The 22,917-nt window shown below is 40.1% G+C and overlaps 1 protein-coding gene across 1 annotated transcript; it reads right to left on the bottom strand.

The window, feature by feature from the left end:
- Positions 1 to 245: 245 nt before the first annotated feature.
- On the bottom strand, positions 246 to 21,370 carry LOC139728356 (N-methyl-L-tryptophan oxidase-like). The gene is made up of 8 exons (XM_071639301.1): positions 21,254 to 21,370; positions 19,391 to 19,532; positions 18,495 to 18,803; positions 18,204 to 18,452; positions 10,332 to 10,475; positions 5,345 to 5,586; positions 4,227 to 4,349; positions 246 to 326 (listed from the first exon to the last, which is right to left on the bottom strand). The coding sequence occupies exons 1-8, from the start codon at positions 21,368 to 21,370 to the stop codon at positions 246 to 248; spliced, it is 1,407 nt and encodes a 468-aa protein (XP_071495402.1).
- Between the last annotated feature and the right edge of the window lie 1,547 nt (positions 21,371 to 22,917).

Below are 22,917 nucleotides of genomic sequence, written 5' to 3' on the forward strand. Positions count from 1 at the left end.
TAGACATTACGTAATTTATGGTAATTTAACTCCTGTTATATTTTCTCGTGGGTCATTAATTGGAATCATAACGTGTCTAAAGCAACACAGAATCGTTAGAAAACGGAACTCACGTAATGTTATGGAATTGTGAGTTTTTTGGAAAGTAACTCCATAATTTTGGCGGTTGTGTCGGCTTTATCATTTTTTCCCGGAAAGCAAGGAGGGGGGGGGGGGGGGGGGTATCACTTTTGGCGTCATGAGCTTCAGCTGTCCAAACGAGATGCCGCCATGATGGTGACGTTGACACCAACATAGCCCGCGGGAATGGACATGCCACTAGGTGCCTTTTAAATCCTCCAATGTGTACAAGAATTTAAACCTTACCGGTTGCATAATGTCAGCAATGTTTGGGTTTTAAAAAAATGGTAATGTTACTCCATCTACAGGTCAATTCGGTTTGGGTACTGTTTTTATGATAATTGTTAACTGGGGGCTTCAAATATGTCTAACAAAAGATGATTTATGGACTGACATAGCAACGCACCAGGCTCATTGAATATAACCCATTGAAAGTATTTTTGTTCTTCTTTGGAACCTCCCCCTCCCCCTCCCGCCAGTTATGGCCGCCAGAAGTTAACAGTGCTTTGAAGTCGGATTCATCTTTAACACCTCCCGGGTAATGCGTGATACGTTATTAAATTTTGTACTGAAGCTATCCATGTGTGTAGATGAAATTCTAAGTCTTATCCTATCTGTAACACCTTTGTTTAAAATAGAAGTTACATTCTACCACCTCCGTCAAAAGGTTTCGATTACATTACGACGAGTTTTGTATGGAGGACCCGCATTCACTAGCAATAGATATTCTTACAATGTGTTAACTTTGAACTTCATAAATCATTACTGAGGAGGGCTAATTGCTAACCACATACAGACAGCTGCTGCCGCGGCTAACGTGCCATGTCGAGGTGGCGAGTCTCGTTATGTCATTCAGTCATGTGTTATGACAATGCATATAATTTGACGCCGAAGAACAAAGATCTACTGTTCAAAGTCAAAAACCGCGTTCGTCTCCTCCGCTAGTGGACTGCATGACTTTGTGAAATATTTATGACATGTTGTATACCGAATGTTTTCACTTTCCCATAGTTGGTAATAAGGTTCTGGTTAGGACGAGGCCTGTTTAGCTTGATCACACGGAGTGCACAAGAGTTTCTCTTGACAGGGGAATTGTATAATTATAATCGTAATTCTCAGTATCACTATGTACATCCTATAGTCAAATCAATGAAAACATCCATTCACTTCAAAACGCAGAGCAGAGCAAAACAAATCAGAAAAACAACCCATATCACACACACACACACACACACACGCACGCACACACACACACGCAACAGAATGATATAACAGAATATATATATATATATACAAAAAATAGATCTAAGAAATAGACGAAAGAAATCGCCATGTATTATTTTGATGTCACACATATTTTTCTTGTCTTTTTTTCTTACCTCAAACTAACGTCACAGCAAATACATTTGTTACTATTATTATGCTTACCAGTGCACAGGAAGTAACATACTGCACTTGTATTAAAAGAAAGAGAGAGAATGATAATGGCAGTGCGAGAGTCACTGGCTCGTTACAAAGGCCATTTGCGATTTATACATGGAACTTCGCCTTTTTTGACCGTCTTGTGAGGACAAGGGCGACCAAGAAAGACAATAGTTACTGTGAATTTACAGTAGGCCTACTGTGATAACGCAGTGTATATAAGTTATGATTTTCGTTTGCTTTTATGCACATTTGTGTGTGTGCGTGTTTATTTGTGTCTTCAGTCTGGCATGACAAGATCGAGCTTTAGTGTTCGGCAAATGTTATGGAAGTATAAGTGCAGATAAGACCGGAATGGCATTTAATTTTATTTGTACGTGCACGCGCTAAATTTTGTCGTTAGTGTGCAAGAGATGGTGCAAGCGTTTGTTTTCGGTCCAACACTTCGAACCAACTTTGAAGACAATGACAACACGAAATGACTAAAGAGGGCGCACTACCGTCAACACAGTGGTGTACTATTAATATCGCCTTTATTTCAAAGCACACCGTAGATAAAAATTTCGTATGATTTCTTAAGCGAGTTTGCAAAAAAGCACTCACATTTGTCTGAGTGCCAAAGTCAATTACTTTAATATATATATATATTTTTTGCGTGTTTTGTGTGTCGTGTTTAATTGTCCGCCCGTTGTTGGTTTTTTTTTCATTATTTTACATTGTTCCGACCGTGTACTCTTGCATCCTTGAGGATTTTTAGATATTCGAGATGGCCGCCAAAATCTGACATTCCTATCCATTATGAAGCGATGATGAAAACAAAAAATGTGTTTCAATACCAGTGATTCATGAAGTTCAACCACTACTGAAACGTAATACACTTGTACTTCGTATCTTTATTTAACATTTCAGCCATGCACATTATTTGTCAAATCAGCGAAAATAGTATCCAAAATGCCCGCCACACTAAGATATCCCGAAAGCGCCTCTATCACTCGTACTAAAAGCTTAAATTAGTAGCTCTTTTTTAGGAGATAAACTTGAGTAGCACTTACGCGAAAAAGCCGTTAAAAAAGTTTTCAAAATGGCCGCCAAGATGTCTCGCAAGATGTGAAGATACCCTGTGATGTAAACGAGTTGTGTGTGACACGTGAGAACAAAAAACAAAAACAACAACAAAGAAGGCTACCATTCTTTCTAATTTGACAAATTCGTTCTACTGAAATGTATACACAAAGTACGAAATGCTGGTTCCATAACTCGAATCACTTAAGAACACTATTTTCATAAGGAAATACACAATTGTACAGGCTTTTTTTTTTTTGGTTGCATTTCAGATTTTGAAAGTCCTCTTGAATATCTCAAAACCTTTAATGATGCAAGGGTTGCACCATCCAGAAATGGGATTTATCACTTTCGAAAAGAGGCTAAAAATCACTTTGTTTCAATTTTCCCCATTTCAAAAGAAATGTGAAGGAGTTTCAGATATTGACGCCATATTGCGGCCATTTTGGTGGCCAGTTCGTCTGTCATCTAGGATAGGCCTATCTCAAAACACTAAAGGGAAAAAAAAGAGCAGCATCAATCCAGAATTAGCATTAAGAACTCTCGAAACATTGTCAAGAATCATAATTATTTTCCATTTCTCGTGTATGGTTGATAAGGAAATATGACGGGAATTTCAGATTTTGGCGGCCAGCTTGAATACCTCAAAACCCTCAACATGCTCAAAGATGCAAGAGTTGCACCATCCAGATTTGGATTCAGCAACTTCGAAATAGGGGAAACCATTAAAGAAACATTGGGCAGACGGTGAAGGTTCTGTCTCTGGCACCAAGACAGTGATCGCCTGTTGACCACACACCTTTGCAAAGTTTTCACCATTTAAAAGCATGTAGCTTGGTTAAAGAAAGAACTAAGCATAAAGCGATGGATTAATCGTAGTGCCAAGGTAAGTTGCTTTTATTGCATGCTTGTCACTCATTCATTGCATGCTTGTCACTCATTCATTGCGTTTGCATTTGACTTATGATATCTATAAAGTACAGTCGACTTGTCCAGTTCGACCTCACACAAGTCGAGAAATTGACTAAGTCGAAGAAAACTTCTACCCGAATTAAAACATTATGCTGATTATAATTGTGAGGGTTAAAATTCACTTAAGTCGAGGGATTTCTTCTGATCTCTATATGTGTTTGGCTTAATCATATACAATTATATATGTTTAGAGTAAATCCAATTTCCAGGCGGTTAAAGCAAAGTTCCCTAAAGAAACAACACAGCATAGAGACGATAGTTTGTACAATATAAAGTTGTATTATGTTTAGAGTAAATCCGGTTTTCCGGGCTGTCAGACAACCAGACTTTGTTAAAGGGCATAGTTACCCAATACAAACATAGAGACGATATACTTCGTATTAGCAGGTGTGCAGAGCAGAGAAAGACATGAGTATAGAATATTGTTTTAGCCCTTTCTGTGCCAGGGATATTGGGGAGTGTGTGCAAAGCAGTGGAGTTGTCTGTGCCAATTGATACACAAAGCTGACATAGGGTCAAGGGGCCAGATATGCTCTTACAAGACACCAAAAAGTATGGGTCTTCAAGTTTACCTCCTCACTATTTAAAACAAAAAACAAAAACAAAAATAACAGGAGTCTCTTTGAAGTCACCCTCCGAGAACCTCTCACTTTGTTGAAAATGCAGGTCTGTGAAGCATTTGAGGTGGATGATGGCGGGGGAGACATGATGCCCTGCAATGTATCTTCTTCTTCTTCTTCTTCTTCTTCTTCTTCTCTGCATGCTGCATCATTCTGTTGACGCATATAATCATCATGAAAGGAATTGAGATGATCCTGAACGCAGACTTTCAGTCTCGCGTATTTATAAACGTGTTAACATGACTAAGAACGCATAATCAAAGAGTGACTAACAAAAGTAAACACAGTTGATTATCGAAGTGATTACGGTAACATGATAATACCCATGGTGAGGATTAGGGTAAAGATAACAACAATCATGATAAAAAAGATAAGTACGGCAACAATCTACAATACCACAAATATCCACAATGTCTGTTATTGTGATGGTCTAATTCTACTGGTCCTCGTCATTCATAAAACATATTGAATTGTACCCTTTATAGTCAATGATATAACTTAAGGACAAGTCCACCATCATAGACATGTTGATTGACTGAATGCAGCATTATTAGCAGAACACATCATTGAGAGTTTGAGGAAAATCGGACAATCCGTTCAAAAGTTTTGAACTTTTGAAATTTCTGCGCAGTCACTGCTAGATGAGAAGACTACTACATCTTGTGATGTCACATGTGTACAACGATATAAAGAAAAGATAATGAAAATTCAACATATTTTCACTTTTCTCGCTTAATAAAAGATCACTTGACTTCGCTCTTTCAGAAGGCAAGGGGAATAATATTTCCCTTAACATACGTCAGTAACAAGTCGAGGAAATGTGCATTTTTTTAAAGTAAAATTTTGTGAAATTCTCTTTATATTTTCCTTATATCGTTGTACGCATGTGACATCATAACCCTATACTGTAGTAGTCTTCTCATCCAGCAGTGACTGCACAGATACTTTAAAAATTCATAACTTTTGAACGGATCGTCAGATTTTCCCCAAACGTTCACTGATGTGTTCTACTAATATTAATGCATTCACTCAATCCACATGTATATGAAGGTGAACTTGTCCTCTACGTTTAAGTAATTGCACAATAAATCGTACGAAATTAAATGCATCATCTGTTCGTCCAGTTTGTATAGTTAATATTTTGATACAAAGTGCGACTTCGCTGGTTTGAACCGAAGTTTAAAAGTTTCGGTGGGAAGATCATGGTTCCATGAACCTTTGCTTATCATTAGCGCCCCCATGCGGCCGATCTCGTCACTAGACTTCGCGCCGTAGCCGTTCATGCAAGCCAGCACTCCGACCCGAGGCGAAGCCATGTCACAGTAGAGCTGCCCGGATGGAGTGAGTGTTGTGAGACAGCAGTTCGTAACCAAGGAAACAGGCTTCAGGTCTTTGAGGAAAAGTACAGATAACAAAGGGGACAAAATATCATGAAACAAAACGGACCAAAGCAAAATAAAACCACCTGTGGAAGTGGGTTCAGGTTTGTTAACTACTAGACACAAATACAATCTGACAAAATGTCTTTAGCATGAATTCGGCTAAAGGTGACCACGAAATAACTAACTTAGCTGTCGAACAATTATAGGGATGCAGTGTTTTTTTTTTTCTGTGGCATCGTATGCTATCCAACTCTAACAAATTACACGACCTTGTACAAGAGACAGGTGACCCGGGGTCTAATGCTCACCTGAACAACAGTCTTCAACTTCATGAATCTCCACATAAGGTATAATGTTTCGGAAATCTTGGGATTCTGGAATTGCTGCAGGCCCCTTGGGTAACACCATCCAAACTTTGGGCACTTGGGCCCCGACCTAGGGTGGCCCCTGGGGGCACCAACACTATCTTAACAAAGTGTAATTACCTCCCTCCTCCATCCCCTTTCATTAGGTTGATGGTTCCTGTAAAGTTTGGTTATAATCAAGCCTTGCATTTTCCAGAAAAAGATGAAAATGTGAAAACCTCTGACAATAATTTATAGCAAAGTTGGTGTATTTGGAGCCACACCCAAGGCTTGGTTTTGAATATCATTTACTACAAATAGTGTTCCCCTTCCCCATGGATGATGTCTGCCAAACTTGGCCCCTGTAGGGACATCATTGCCATTTAAAAAAAAAAGATGCCCCCTTTCTCATTGATAATATCTGCCATGTTTGGTCAAAATGAAGCCCTCGAGTTTTAAAGGACAAGAAAAATGTTGAAATTATCGCCCGCTTAAGAACTAGGGCAGAGGGGAAAAGGAGGTGTTACGATATTCATCCGGTAATCCATCACCATCTCAGTGGTTGAAATTCCAACCCAACTCTCCAGAATCATATAATTATAGCTATCACGACCCTTCTCCAGAACAGGGACAGCATTACATTCATAATGCTCTTACTTTCCTTGTGGCACGTCTACTGCGGACCAGGCAGAGTACCACTCCTGCCTTGCAGTGATATCGCAACTCACATCCTCCACACAGGGAGCAATATTATCATAGCCGGAGACTTCAACGCAGATATTGTTGGCAACAAGAAGACCGAGAAAACACAGTCAATCCTGAAGGACTTCATGAACCAGTACTCTCTCACCAGCCTCATTGCTCTACACTGCCACGACGACCCGATCACCTACTGTTCTGATGACGGAAGAGCAGCATCAATGGCTTCCTAGTGCCCTCCTCACAAGTCAGACTCTTTCATAACACCAACATCACTGACTACGGTCCCACCAACGACTCAGATCATCTCATGGTTCTTACCAATCGAATACTCTCCCCAGACAAAACTACAAAGAGAGCTGCAGCCCACGCCATAATGGGTAAACCGCTAAAGAGATTAAAAATCAAGTGGAAACTGGCAATCAAACAAGAAATCAAGGAACACTTTTCGCTCCCAATGTAAACCTCAGCACTGCACATATTCCAAGAGGTCCCAGACGCCAGATGGATCAACTCTGTCACGGCTGAAATCTTTTTAGGGCAACTTACCCGATGTATGATCAGCTCCTCCCTCAAGCTACCCTTCCCATCGAGGAAGAAAAAATGAAAGCCATGGTGGTCTTCCAAACTGCAAAGCTCCACATGGTGCCTGGAAGGCATGGCAAAAGAGTGGTGGTGACAAAGAAGGAACCCTCTATGACAACCACATCAAACAAAAAAGGAACCTCCGACGCAGTCATCGCCAGGCCAGAGCACGGCAGAAGAACTCACTTATGAAAGAGATCGAAGCAGCCTCAACTTCAAAACAAGCATTGTTCTACCGACTGATCAAACGGAACAGAGACACCTTTCGCAATGGAGGAGAGACCACCTCACTCTCGCAGGCCGGCATAACATACGCCGATGGGGATGTGCTAATGGGATGGCACAAATACTTCTCAGATCTAGCACATGATCCTGCTTCATCACCCACCCAGGCAGATAGAACAGTCATCAACCCAAACAACAGCTATCCGGAACCTTCTAACAAAAGCGACTGGCAGCTTGCTCACGTGATCTCTGCGAGGCAACCAAACGATTAAAGACCGGAAGGGCAAGTGGCCAGGATAACATCAGTCCAGGGGCCCGTTGCATAAAAGTTACTATTATGCCATCCAGTGGTAACTTCCCTGGAATTCTTGATTTTGATTGACTGTTGAGTATTATTGCCATGGCATTTACCATTGGATGGCAAAGTTACCATAATTGTAACTTTTTATGCAACGGGCCCCAGAGCACCTCAAAAACCTGGAGATGGGTGCACGGAGATTACTGTTACTTGTGTAAAATACCATCATCAGATGTGGACTTTGCCCACGGTCCCTCAAGGAAGGCATCATCCTCTCCTTTCATAAAGGGAAATGCAAGGACAAGGTGGACCCCACAAACTACCGTGGGATCACACTTACCTCCGTCTTGGGCAAGCTCCTGGAGCAATGCATAAAACCGAACCTCGATAAACAGCTCGCATCACAGAATATGCCGGACGAACTTCAATTTAGATTTCGCAAAGAGTTCTCCTGTCAACTTACCTCTCCCCCTCTGGAACTCACCATAGAAATAAACAATGCCTCAAAGAAACCCACTTCATCGCCTTCCTTGACGCAGAAAAAGCCTTTGACAAAGTATGGCATAAGGGTCTCATAGGAAAACTCAGAGCTGGCCACTTGGATGTCTAAACAAACAATGTCGTCCAAGATATGTATGACGGTATAACAAGCAGAGTCTACTGGCAAGAGAGAATCTCACCATCCTTTCACGTCACCCAGGGAGTTCGACAAGGTGGAGTCCTTTCGCCCTCCCTGAGTACTTTATTCATCGATGATCTCAGCAAAGAACTACGCACCAGAAACCTTGGATGCACCTTCCTGAACAGATATTGAGGAGTCATCATTTTGACGGATGACGTAGCATTACTGAGCTCTACTCCCTGTGAACTTCAGGAGATGCTAAATGTGACACAGATGTATGCCGATAGGTGACACTACAAGATTAACCCCTCACAGAGTGCAATAGTGGTAATGAATGGGAAAAGATCCGACAGTCAAATGCAATAGACAATAAGTGGCGCCATCATCGAACAAAAGACCTCCTATGAGCATCTTGAGATTATGAAATCTGGGACCCTGCTCGACCCAACAGACACTATCACCGCAAAAGGGCTCAAAACATTCTATGCCCTCTCTGGGGTTGGAGACCATACTCTAGTCCTTATCCCCACACTATCCGCACACTTATGGAATACTTTCTGTCTCCCTCGCATGCTTTATGGGGTGACCATATACCATATAACAAAAAGCGTGATTGCCAAATTCGACCAGCCGCAAACACACCTTTTTCAAGCGGATAATCCGTCTGCCCCTTTCAGCTGCAGATGAAAGTATATATTTCCTCACCGGCTGAAACCAAATCTCACGACGAATCGATCATGAAAAACCCCTACTGCTTGGCCAAACCCTCAACCTAGACCACACAAGGTTTGAGCGACGTACCCTTCTCCATGCGGTAAGCTGCAACACCCCATTCACCTCCACTCTGAAGATCACTCCATCAAAATACAACCTGCCCAAGCTCAATGATCTCATTAACCGTTTCATGCCATACCCCCAATGGAAACGCCTCATCAGAAATACCATCGCAACAGCAACACAAAAGGACCTCACAGAAAAGATTAATCTCAAGCCCTCACTTACATTCTGGATGCACTGGACTCACAACAACCCGAGGATACTCTACCCCTCAAACCCTCCATCCCATATCATCCGACAGGCCCTGACAACAAGAGCTCAACTCCTAACATTCACATACCTGCTACAAACAAGACTCCACAAGATTTAAAAAAAAAGGATGTGGACCCCGCATACCCCCATGCAAAGAGCAAGATGAGACCAGTGTACACTGCGTTGCTACCTGCAGCTACACCACTGGAATCCGCCAAGAATTCATCAAGCAGAACAGTATGCGCATACTGGACCATCCCTCTCCTTCTAACGACTATTGCATCCCAGACTTCAATTCAGTTCACGCATGCCAAACTTCTACTATATGACCCTAACCTCCCTCAGTCTGTTCATGACAATATCTTGATGAGTTCCATTCATTCATATTTAAACTCCATAATAACCGACTGAACATCAATTCATCCAACTCTGCCCACTGATATATCAACTAGCTATTAAATAGGAAGGTGCACTATCCTGAACACCTATCTGCGATTCACGCTCGTCAATCTCCGACATAAACCGAGGGAGTGGAAAAGAAGAAGAAGAAGAAGAAGAAGAAGACGAAGAAGAAGACGCTAGAAGGAGGACAGACGGCAGACGACGCACAGCGCATGGCACACCATGTACGACGTACGCCTCACACTTGACGATCAGAATATTACCTGTCCTCAACCGACAATGACTCATGTTTAATAATAAAACATACATACGTACATACATACAAACAAAAAACAAATAAGAGGGAGGCTGTTTATATGACGTGGGCCTACATACTTCTCATCTTGTTGCCTTTTACACGCTCATATCTTTGATAGAGTTTATCATTCCCATCACTTAGTGAACATTAACTTACAAATCTGTATCAGTATGTTGGAACTTACTGTTAGATCAACGAGTAACTGTTACATTTTACCAATGACAATGGCAATAAATCGTCAAGCAGTATACCTGGAACAAGAGCCCTGAAAACTGTTATTGTCTTCGTTAGATCCCATCCTTTCCCGTGGCTCCTATACCACGCCGCGGACTCCGAGAGATCCGCCACCTCTTCGGCTTCGTTTGGCCACAAACCAAGCTTTAGATAGTGCTTTCCTGCATTACGAATGATTAAAAAAGATAATGAATGATTAAAAAAGATAATATACTACATAATATATATATATATATACATATGTATATATATATATATATATATATATATATAAACAATGTATCTTATATATTAACTTTTTTATGGATATGTATGTCATAGGTTTATATGATATACATTTAAAGCCTCATTGCATTCTTCAAGTTCTGACACATAATATCAAGTTTATTCTAATATTTCAAGATAAAAAATCAAACAGCTCGTATTACTGAAAGGGAGATAAAGTGTGTGAGAGAAAGAGGGAGAGAGAGAGAGAGAGAGAGAAGAAGAAGAAGAGAGGATGAAGTGTATTCTAGTTCTTAAGTGTTAGAGATTCCGCTCCATAGGGACATTAATTATCATTTTGCAGGATAATTACTGAATTTTTACCAGTCTGAATGTTTACGTTTTGGGTAAAAGATTTCTAACAGTGAGAAGCAATTGGGCTTCCATTTTTTTTTCACCACATTAACACACGCCAATCATTGCGTCGTGACACACTTGTATCCAACGTCATGCGCGCTTTTAAGGGTCATTTCCAAACAAAGGAACGCATAAGTTACACATTATTATTTTTTGTATATGTCTGTTTGCTTTAGGATGTCTTACCAACGAGATTAACGCACGTTATGTACTTTGAACAGCTACATTTCACAATCCTTCAGCAAAGGCGGCGTTTTTACGCGTGTTCATGCGCATGAATTTACGCGTTACTAGCGATTTCTAAAAGGAGTTCACCAGCTTTGATTTTTGTCATAGTTGAATACCAACGAGATATTATTTGTTTCGCACGCGAGGGCGTGTACATTGTAAATGTATTATTATACTCAAGTAATCCCCAATAACTCGCAATAAATCGTCCGAAGAGTTTCTGAGTTGAAGTTAGATCCCTACAGAGGACACCCTAAAGGCTTCCCTTACGAAAAAGTCCTGTGGTACTCGTGTGGTAATTACCACAGGACGGTACCACAGGACAGTACCACAGGACAGTACCACAGGAAAGTACCACAGGACAGTACCACAGGAATTGTCCTGTGGTATTTTGGGACATACCACAGGACGGTACCACAGGAATTCCTGTGGTATTTTGGGACGTACCACAGGGCAGTACCACAGGAAAGTACCACAGGACCGGTACCACAGAACAGTACCACAGGGCAGTACCACGGGAATTCCTGTGGTATTTTGGGACGTACCACAGGGCAGTACCACAGGACTAGTACCACAGAACAGTACCACAGGAACTGTCCTGTGGTATTTTGGGACAGTACCACAGGACAGTACCACAGGTCGATCATTACCACACAGCATTACCACAGGGCAGTACCACACAGCATTTCCATGGTACCACAGGAGAGTACCACACAGGATAGATCAAAAAAAAATCTGGGAGATTTTGAGCCACGTATTCCGAATGATATTTTTATCATCATTCGTCATCAAAATGGGACGTTTCTAACCAAAATGAGTAGTTGTTGGAAAACCAAATAGTGTAGGTTACTAGGTATCCTGTCTTTGAGCAAACGGGCTTTGAATTATTAGTAAAAAATATCGCTCTATCAAGGAGCTCTGAGTCGCCCTCTTATATTATTGTTATTTTTCTACATTCAAGGGATTTCAAACTCTTCACCACACTAAATACAAAAGGGAGAATCGGATTACTTACAGTAGACTGAGAGTTAACTGACAGTGACAACATTCTATACACGATTGACAAACTATCATAGTGATTGCTCCTCGCTCATACAGATTCTGTATGTCTTTTATACACCCCTTTACATCATTCATAAATGGGAAACTGTACAGTAGTCTAGTGGAAATACTACATATTCATATACTGCTCTCTTTCATATTTCTAAACCGTGAACTTACACAGACAGGGAATATCCCCGAGTATCCCCTGAATACACCAAAAACCCAATAATCTCAATAAAATAATCTGCAAGGATTTTTTTTTTATCAGCTGTTGAAATTTAGTGGTGTACATGTATTGATAAATAACAACAGTGCAGTTTAACAAAGAATCACAACTATCAAAAAACCAAAAGCTTATCAGAATTTAAGACAAACAAATAATGATAACCAAGCTTCAGTTCCTGTATACATGAGTAATTTGAAGAAAACCTGTTAAATCAAAACATTGAATAGCACAGCCATGCTGCAACTGTATTTTCTCAACTAGTCGTCATAGACTCGATTACGGGAGGACAAGTTACTCTTGTGTGTGTTTGTGTGTGTATGTGACTTGTGTGTTTGTGTGTGTGTGTGTGTGTGTGTGTGTGTGTGTGTGTGTGTGTGTGTTGTGTGATGTGCATGTTTCTGCCGAAATATGATATATGTTGTATGTTTCCTGCGCAGATGTGTCAATAAATTCCCTGAAGATGCGAACCATTCCCCCACCGACTCTATCACTGCATACGATACATTACAACTCATACAAACGATTAATTCACAAAAAGTACAGAGTATGACAGGGTTTATAACCGGTAGGTTTTATCTTGCTCACTGTTAAGTTTTGTGTAGAATCAGATAATCATTGTAATTAAACATATTAAAACAACAATTACATGGCAACACAACTGTATCATGTCAACAAGTCGTGATGGACATGCACGACACACGACCAATGCCGAGCTATAGGTATGTCCTTGTAGTGCAACTGAACAACACAATTTTCAGTGTGTGGGACTGAAATAAGTTTTTGTGGACGTGAGTCAATTTCTTTACTATTTGAGACAGTAATATAGAAAAAAAGGCAGAGAAAATACCATTATGATAATTGTTGCACAAAAAAGTAACAATGAACAGAAGTTGAAGTGAATCTAGCATTTTCGGAGTGCTTCGAGTTACCCTCGTTCATTCGACAGAATCGCCATGCCAATGATGTCACAGCGCGGGGTTGTGATTGGCTAACTAAGGTCGTCTGCGACTTCACCAAGTTTTGAGCATTTTTGGATGTGTACATGGATGCTATTTTGCTGGATCCTGACCCTGTTACAAGGTATTTTTCAAAAATAGTGGTATTTTTGAAAAGCTAGATAAATTTCGCTTCGGATGATGTATGATTTTATTGGGCTCAGAAACAACTGATATTAAAAAATCTGATCTCGAATAATAAACGTCACCATAAAAAAATCATATCAGAACTCAACTCCCGCTGCCAGTCCATGGGTCTTTCCCTGAAGCCTGCAAAATGTCGAAGTCTGTCAATTTGTAGCGGTACTCCAAGTGATATCTCATTCCGTATTGGTAATACAAAAATAGATTCACTGAAAGAAAGCCCACATCAGTTTTTAGGATCACGGATATTTTTCAGTGGAAAATCTAATGAAGTTTTTGATTATGTACAAAACGAAATTAGAGAAAAAAATGCAGAACATCGACCGATTACTGGTCCGCCCGGAGTACAAAGTTTCCATATATGTCCGGTATCTATTACCTGCCATGAGATTCATGATGAGTGTGCATACACTGAATAAATCACATCTTGATGTATTAGACACTATGACAGACGGCTACCTAAAACAGTGGTTAGGAATCCCAAGTCGAGGGGCAAACATTGCAACCGTACATCTCCCGCAAGGGATGGCCATCCCGCGCTTTTCCGATATTTATTGGAAAGCCAATTGTTCAGCTTATACCAGATCAAGACTAGCTGGTGACGACGTAGTTAACCACGCCCTAGACTCCACGTTGGAACGCGAGTCGAGGTGGACAACAAAGCAGTCCACTGTAACCGTCTGTCACAGTGTCCATGTGAAAGCCGTAAGTGAGCTTAGAGTACAGACCAATAGCTCCTGGACTTCAGTGAAGAAGACAATAAACAAAATACTAGAGGATGATGTTGTAAAATACTGGAAAGAAAAGATAGAGCCACTCCTTTGCCAAGGAAAATTTACAGAACTATTACTGCTCGAGAGAGAAAACCTCATATGGAAATCCATTATGTTTAATCTCCCTCGAAATGTTTTAAAGTTTGCAGTTAACGCGTGTATTGATTCCCTACCCTCTTATTCAAATCTATCCCGTTGGGGAAAAAGACTAAGTAATAAGTGCCCCTTCTGTCCAAATACAACAGGGACCCTACACCACATTCTATCACACTGTCCATCGATGTTGGAAAGGTATACTTGGCGACACAATAATGTTCTTAAGGTTATCCAGACCCTTATAATGAGCACAGAAATTAATAATTTCGATGTTTATTGTGATGTAGGGGACCACACGATTGCAGGAGGCACTGTACCCCCGCACATCTTGGTAACTAACCAACGCCCAGATCTTGTTGTCGTATGGCACGATCCCAAACAGATTATGTTAGTAGAGTTAACAGTTCCTTTTGAGAGCAACATAAAAGACGCTCACAAAAGGAAGATAGAGAGGTACAAAGACCTGGTTCGAGATCTGAATGAAACCGATTACGACACCTCATTTGAAGCGATTGAGGTCGGACAAAGGGGATTCATTGACGCTGAAAACAAAACTCGAATAAAGCAAATCCTCGCCAAGTGTAACTGTAACAAGAAACCAAAGGAGCTGTACAATGACCTAAGCAAGGCTGCACTTCTAGCTTCTTTTGTCATATTTTACAGCAGACACGAACAAACATGGTCTGATGCACCGTATATGTCAGTATAATCAGGTTTCGTATACAGTACCAAATCCCAATTCAATATGTTATCAAAGTTTAACATATTGCTGATATTATGTTATTGTTGAAAATGTTATGTGATAATATATTGTATACACAGGTAAATTATTTGAAACTGAATTGTATGTTTAATATAACGTTTTCTGATTGTGTGATATTATCATTTTTGGCAACATTAGTAGTATTTGCACACACCACCTACACATAAACGTTGGAAAGTCAAATCCGTCCATCATATGGTTAAATTCAAAAGTTGTATTGATATATAAATCTGGTGATTTAAGTTTGTTTTAATATTTTTTTTGATTGATTTCCCTCACATTTTGTATAAGTGAGATATTTTAATAAATTTTGGTAGATGAAATTATTCTGTGAGGTGAAATATAAAAATATAAAATGAAAACGGGTTTTAAACAGTATTAGGTGGCAGAAGATTTGATCTTATTGCCTTTTTTTCTTTTGCTATAATGTACCCAGTTGTTTAGTAGATTCAGGGCACCCTCTTGGTAGATTACATCAATTGATTGTAGAGCAGGCTTCAGAGATGTGTGTCAGGCCCTTTGTGGGAACATTTCTTTTTCTTGAAGGCGACCATCCATCCCCAGTTATATTTCTTTATTGTTTTAACCCTCTTCTGGAATATATATATATATATATATATATATATATATATTCAATGTAAACATGGTTATGACCTCAACGGATGAAATATTATTAATACCCTTTATGTAGATGATTAAACGTCATTATTAAAGTAAACAAAAAGTATATATAGATACACATTTTATTAGAATTCAACTCTCATTCTCAGTTCATGGGTTTATCTCTATAGTATGCAAAATGTTAAAGTTTGATGATTAGTATAGTATATGTGTAATATTCTATATTTGTATATGTAATATGGAATTAGATACACCGAAAGAAGGCTCATTACAGTTTTTTAGGACCACGGATTTTTTTTTTTTCAATGGGAAAGTAAATGGAGTTTTTGATTTTGTACAAAACGAAATCAGAAAACAGAAAAGCAGAACATTGATTGATTATTGGTCCACCCGGAGTGTGAAGTTTCTATAAACGTCCGACATATATATTTTAAAGAATTGATATAAATTTTATTATGATTGTTAGTGTTAAATAATATTGTTGATACTGGCACATTAATCTCACGGATGTTATTTGTATTGTATGTTCAATGTGTACCTGCAATTATCTAAAGAGATAATTGACCTGGTTATGTATAAACATTTTCTTGAATTAAGAAATGATTCAATCAAAATACAGTCTATTCTCAATATTTGATTTTGTGATTTTAACCTCACTTTTATCCTCCATGTACTATATATTTCTGAGTGTGGGGACTTTATATTTTTACATGTCTAGTACGTTTTGTCCTTTAACATAAAGATGCAAAAGAAATCGTTGAAAAACATTGATTATTCACGGAGATATCGCAGTTTGAAAAGGAGACGTTTTCTTCGGTTCGAGCGGTCATGTGAAGATCACCGCGACCGAGCTGAAAATAAAATAAGCGTCTTTTCGAAGGCCTGCCGGTTGACTGAACCCTACATCGCCCGAGTTGATACAAATGCATTTGCAAGCTCCAAGGAAAATCAAAGTTCAAAGATATTGGCGATGCAAGGTCCATTTGTTATACACACATAGGTTAAAGGGACTGAACAGTTCTGGTTGAGGTGAGGATTTAACTTTTAACGTTTTGCAAGATATTCAGAAACTACTCTATGTGATGTCAAAGAGCGTGCAATTCTATGGGGTATCAAAAGTTTATTTGATGAAAATCGGTTTTGAGTGGCTGATATATCCAAAAACAAGGTGAAACAAAGAGATCCTAATAAAAGGCGTGGCCTGTTGCCTTTTACATTATCACTTTTTTGGGATATTTCAGTCATTTTAAAACCAATTTTCATCAAATAAACGTTGAATCCCTCTTAAAATTACATACTCTTTCATATTTTATAAGAGGTTTCTCATTATCTCACTTAGGAATGTTACAAACCTGAATTCCCACCTCAACCAGTACTGTACAGTCCCTTTAAAGCTAATCACGTTAAAACTCCTATCCCATGCCACAAGTTACGTAATACATGGCGCTTGAATTCCCCTTGTAACGCAAAAACAAAAACAAAAAAACAAAAAACAAACAAACATTGTGATAGATACGCGAAGCGTTTTACCCACTAGGAATCAGTAACCTGAACGGTTTGAGGAGCGCTGGAGTCAACAGTGTAACAATCTGTACGCGGTTAAGTAACTTAATTGTTTGAAAACGGCAGGTACTACACACAGATGGCTGGAACGACGTGATAAATTGCTACATCTTTCCTAGCTTTATGATAGGGAGTTAAATTGTGAAGGATTATTCATTTATCTTAGTAGTTGTTTTGTGCGAGGTAGCACTACCCTTTCTCATTTGTTTGTTTATTTTGGGTTTTTTTTACTTGTGCTTAAAATACAGTCTCGATTCCAATTACTAGATAAATTTCTAATGATTTCACCACTTACTGGAATGTACACTGTATATATGACTACACGATAAACATGTATTTGATCATTTTTATTATTTTTTTTTTACGTGGGGCGGGGGGACATACTCTGTATATAATACAAGATGGGTATAAAAAAACAGAACAGCAAAATAAATATTTAATCAAATTTGCCTGAGAATGAAAGGAAAAAAAATAGTGCCTTAGCATGCATCTAGTTATCTAGTAATCTATCTAGTAATAATTCAGACAATGGCATATTGTGTAAATTATAGACTGAGCGAATATGATACCTGATAACTTTTCCTTTTTTTCAATACGTCATTGTGTAATATTATGCTTATTCTTTCTGTCAATTCTTTGTAGAAACATTCTTGAAATGAATCTTTGATGAGAAGAATGAATGAATAAAATGAAGAATGTTTCTTCATGGAGCGTTCACTATTCTCTTTGATTTTTACTCCAATTATCAAAGTACAAACAAGTAAAAAGTTAATGAAGAAGGAGAGGGAAAAAAAAGAAAGAGAAGAAAGACTTGCCATCTGGATATTTGATAGGAGGAAGCACGTAGCTATCCCAGTGAGCAATAGATGGCATCCCACGAAATCTTGACAGGTCTGTGGCGCTCATTTCTGCAAGGACCACTAGAGTTCTCAAACTTTTATAGTCAAGCTTCTTCTCCGGTGGGAGGAGGTGGTAGAAATTCGTGGAGGCGCCGCAGCAAAGGAGGACACGCCTCGCCAGAATCTCCGTGCCAGTTTTTGTGGTGACTTTCACGTACCCTTCTCCTCCTCCTCCTCCTCCTCCTCCCTCTCGTTCATGTCGACCACCAACCCCCTGATGCTCCTCCGCAACCTTGACGACGACATCGTTGATGATGCGGCATCCGTTTTTGAGAGCGATCCGTTGCTGGGCGGAGACCAGAGTTCGTGGGCTGATGAAGCCGGCCCGATGGGGTGTCCAAATGCCCTCCGTGTCTTTCTTTACACGTAAGTAAGGGAATTTGGAGTGGACTCCTCCGGAAGACAGGATCTCATGTTTGATTCCCAGGGAGTCTGCAGTCTGTCTGCAAGCCTGGTTTGACTCTGAACCCTTGGGATCGAGGAAGAGGCAGCCGACCTCTTCGTAAAATTTCAGACCTGCATTATTACGGATGAAGGAAAAACCGGGTTTAAGGTATGCGTACATTTTGCATTATGATATCAGGATAAACGCATTTTTTTTTCATAATAGGAGACGCTCTCATAACTTCACGTTGAACAAGAAACTACTTGGGCTTGCAATACAATATGAACGTATTATTGTTATCATTGTTATTATTATTGTATGCATCTACGTAATGTACAGCCTGTAATATTATCACATGATCAATTTCAGCATGTCATATATATACAGTATTCCTCGGATTTGTGTTTTTACCTTATAAAATCGTGTTATTCACTCTGGTTCGTTTTATTCCATTAATGTTTCCGCTGTTTTGGCACAAAATGGACTACAATGGTACCTTCAATTCCCTTAGCAAACAAATGGCTACATTCTACATCTTGGAATGTCGAGTAAAACATAGAAACAATGTAATTGTTTTCAACACAGACCAAAGACCACGAAGACGGGATAGTTATGTTCATACATTTTGTAATCATAAACATTGGGAATACCTCAACAAACATATGGGATGCGTAGGCCTATATTATTGTATCATTATATTCCTGTGTCTTCTCTTTACCACTTTCTCTCTCGATGTCCCTGTAGCGCTCGATCGAACGTTTGGCCAGCAAGGCCCAAATGGGGTCCTGGTCCAACTCCCGCGTGATGCGCCCCTCATCATAGTGGCAGCCGAAGATCTCCCTGTCGGGGGAGTTCCATTCCTGGAAGGATCAAGGGGCGAAGATAGCGAGCAGAAAAAATAAGCGAACAACAAAACATGAGCAGTGACAATAATCACATAATGCATTATAGGAAATAGTTGTTGTAGTATAAACTATCGGAAAGAAAAGTAACAGCACTGATTTATCTTTATTTACAATGTATTTGTAATCTGTTTTATTTTCAGAAGGTACTTTCAGTTGAAAAACTGATTTACAAAGGGGCCCTGCATAGAAACGATACAAAATACATACAAAGTTACATGCAAAGTACAAAAGTATATGAAACAATACAAATGGCTTACAAACTCAATACAGAACAAACAAATAAATTATAGGCAAAACATATTTAACAAAAGGCTCGGAAAACATTTTCCAACGTTTTTTCCAACATTTGCATCCTGCATAGATATACATCAATGAAGGAAAGACATGAGGGGAAATATTACCATCACTGCCATTCCCCTGGGATAGAAAGAGGGGTTTATGTATCATCTGTTTTAGCAGGTGTATAGTTCGAGCAATAATTGTTCTGCCGACTTTATAGCACTGATCGATATGCAGCCAGGGTTGTGAAGGCTCTACCTATCCAGGAACCGATCTCTACATACAACACCTTAGCTGCTTAGGATTAAGCATTTTATGTCCATTACACCTCATAGTGTACATGCAACTGACGAGTAGGCCCTACGTGTCTTGCCACAGAACCCCCCCCCCCCCCCCCCCCACGTTCCGGCGTGTTTTTACGAACGCACTGAGGAGTGACTGCTGCCTTGTGGGACATTCGTCCAACATTCTCTATGCATCATACAGTAGGATTTTGGCACGAAAGTATGCTATCAAAGATAGTGCAACAATTAATAAGTATTACTATAAGCATGCAAACCATGCACGCGCATGCACCATTTATTATACGTTGTATGGGCGCTAGATGTCGAACACTGGACGCTTGAAAACCCCAATACATGCACCTGTTGTTCTGACATCGATCCTATTGTGAGGAAACGAGAGTGGATATACTTATCCCAGATTGTCAATGATTACTGCGATACTACGTATCACATGACTGTGGTTACACCATTGATCTTTAACACGGTCCATCAATGGATAAACCAAAGAGCCATAGTTGCTCTTTGGATATGTCCATGGTTACATGATACTCTTTCTCTCCCGCTCTCTCTCTCTCTCTCTGTAAAAAAAGAGAGCCTTTATAGAGTGACTGGTATTGTTGGGTCGTAGTATTGTCACTCCATGAAATAAAGGCAGACGAAAAAAAAATGCCATACGTTCCAGAGCTTAATTTACGGAATTACAAACGAGCAAACCTGTCTTTGGTGTATGTCAACAAGACGAGTGCTTACGGTGTAAACACGGAGATGCGAAGATACCTATAGGTATCTTCGCATCTCCGTGCTTACACCGTAAGCACTCGTCCACTCGTCTTGTTACAGGGTGTATTAAGCGTTGTCTAATGCGTTAACTGAAAAGAAGTTGCAGTACATTGTATATAGATATAATGAAATACCCGCTTTATGACTATTACAAAGGGTGTTATATGCACAATTCTCGCACTTTCCAAAAGGTAAAAAAGGGGGAAAATGAAATAGCTAACACTCTTAGTTTAACGTGTAGGTCAGGCAGATACGAAAATGAGTGACACAGATTCGGGCTGTCGTGAATCAGATGACGATAATACATGGAATTAATAATACACGTATACTGACCTCGTCTGTAGGTTCTCGAGGCCCGATCAAACAAACTCTCGTTTCCCGTTTCAGTGACAGCCACCTGGCGGCCGCAGAACCCACCATGCCACCTCCGACAACACAGACGTCGTACATCTTTGGCGGCTCTTAGCACATCACATCAACCTTTCCTCGGTTTAATAGTGCAGGAGTAGGGCGGTATTTCCCGTACGAGCATACCGGTGGTCTGTACTGTGTAGTATCAAGGAAATTCGGCAAATAGGCCCTTCAATGTAACAATGCCCATTATCATGCATACACAGTCTAACAGGTATGCTGTATGACGAACAACACAATAAGAAACCCAGACGCTCCAACGCACACAGTTTTGGAGTTTACTGGCACGCGCAATGGAAGCATATGCAGGGCCCTGTTTCATAAAGCTGTTCGTAAAGTTACGAATGACTTGAGCGACTGGTGATCAGTTCTTGTGCTGGATTATCGAAATAAGTATTGATGTGCTATATAAGTATAGCACATCAGAACTGATCACCAGTCGCCTGTAAGTTGTTCGTAACTTTGCGAACAGCTTTATGACCCCCCCCCCCCGTGTGCCTTTGAGTCGAATTAGGAGGCTACGTTTTTGTTGTCGATCCTGTAATGCCCAATCGGAATATACTGAAAATAAGGTCTTTTTTATATATCTTTTTCTAAGATGCGTACATTTGCGCATGTTAGTTCGTTATCATTGTGGTACGTTCGATCTTTCAAATGTAGAGTATGTTAACTAACTCTGCTAAACCGTTGTCCAACATGTTTTCCAATTGTTGATTTAGAAATACAATCAGTACTCTGTATTTTGATTCGCTGCTCTCATTCAAAGCACGCATATCTATTGTTGCTATGCACGGAATGCACCTTGAGTGAGCTTTCAGGACATTGAAAGAGCATTACCTCTTTCAAAAGCAGGGGGTAATATAGGTTTTCTCGGCCAATTTCGCACTTTTGTCAGTCCATTTGATAAAAGGTTCATTCAATTCAGCGAAATCCTCGTCGCTGCACATTCTGTCATTCAAAATTGCAACTTGTTCGTTTAATTTAGCATTTCGATCAATGAAATTCGCACATGTGTCTTTCGAATTCGTAAAACGCAGGCATTCAAATTGGCACGTGCTCTTCAGTCATTCAAATTCGCCAGCACTGGCGGAAAATGGTATTTCAGTCATTCAATTTCGCGTATGGGTAGTCAAATTCCAAACATGTTCATTCAAATTGGCGTAATGTTATTTCTATGTTGAAAAGGTGAGAACCGTGATTTATACGTATTTGAATTTGATTTTTTTTTTGTTTCATCCACACACTGTTTATGCCCCAGTCACAGAGACATCCCGGATCACCCCGGACCACCCCGGATCTGATCCGGGGAGAGATCCGTGTTGACGCCGGGAGACCAACACGGCAACTTTTGGAGGTCAAAAACATCCGGCGTCATCCGGGGATTGCCGTGTTGGCAGAGCAATCCGGGATGGTCCGTGTGGCTGCCGTGTAGATGCCGTGTTGATCCGTGTAGCTGCCGTGTTGATCCGTGTAGATACCGTGTGTGTCCGTGTAGACGCCGCGCTCTTCCGACCTTATCCGTGTAGCTGCCGTGTTGATACCGTGTGTACAAATCCCGGATCTCCCCGGACGTCCCCGGACGCCCC

Source organism: Diadema antillarum, unplaced genomic scaffold, assembly GCF_040938485.1.
Source record: "Diadema antillarum isolate AM-2024a unplaced genomic scaffold, OU_Dant_1.0 seq00000175_RagTag, whole genome shotgun sequence".
Taxonomy (NCBI): Eukaryota; Metazoa; Echinodermata; class Echinoidea; order Diadematoida; family Diadematidae; genus Diadema; species Diadema antillarum.

What these genes read in the sequence shown, in the direction of transcription:
- LOC139728356 (XM_071639301.1), bottom strand. Translation starts at nt 21,370, where the DNA reads ATGTACGACGTCTGTGTTGTCGGAGGTGGCATGGTGGGTTCTGCGGCC. An exon ending in GGACATCGAGAGAGAAAGTG is followed by an intron (nt 18,804 to 19,390) that starts GTAAAGAGAAGA and finishes GTAATAATGCAG; the next exon opens with GTCTGAAATTTTACGAAGAG. An exon ending in AGACCTGCATTTTCAACAAA is followed by an intron (nt 327 to 4,226) that starts GTGAGAGGTTCT and finishes AGGATTTAAAAG; the next exon opens with GCACCTAGTGGCATGTCCAT.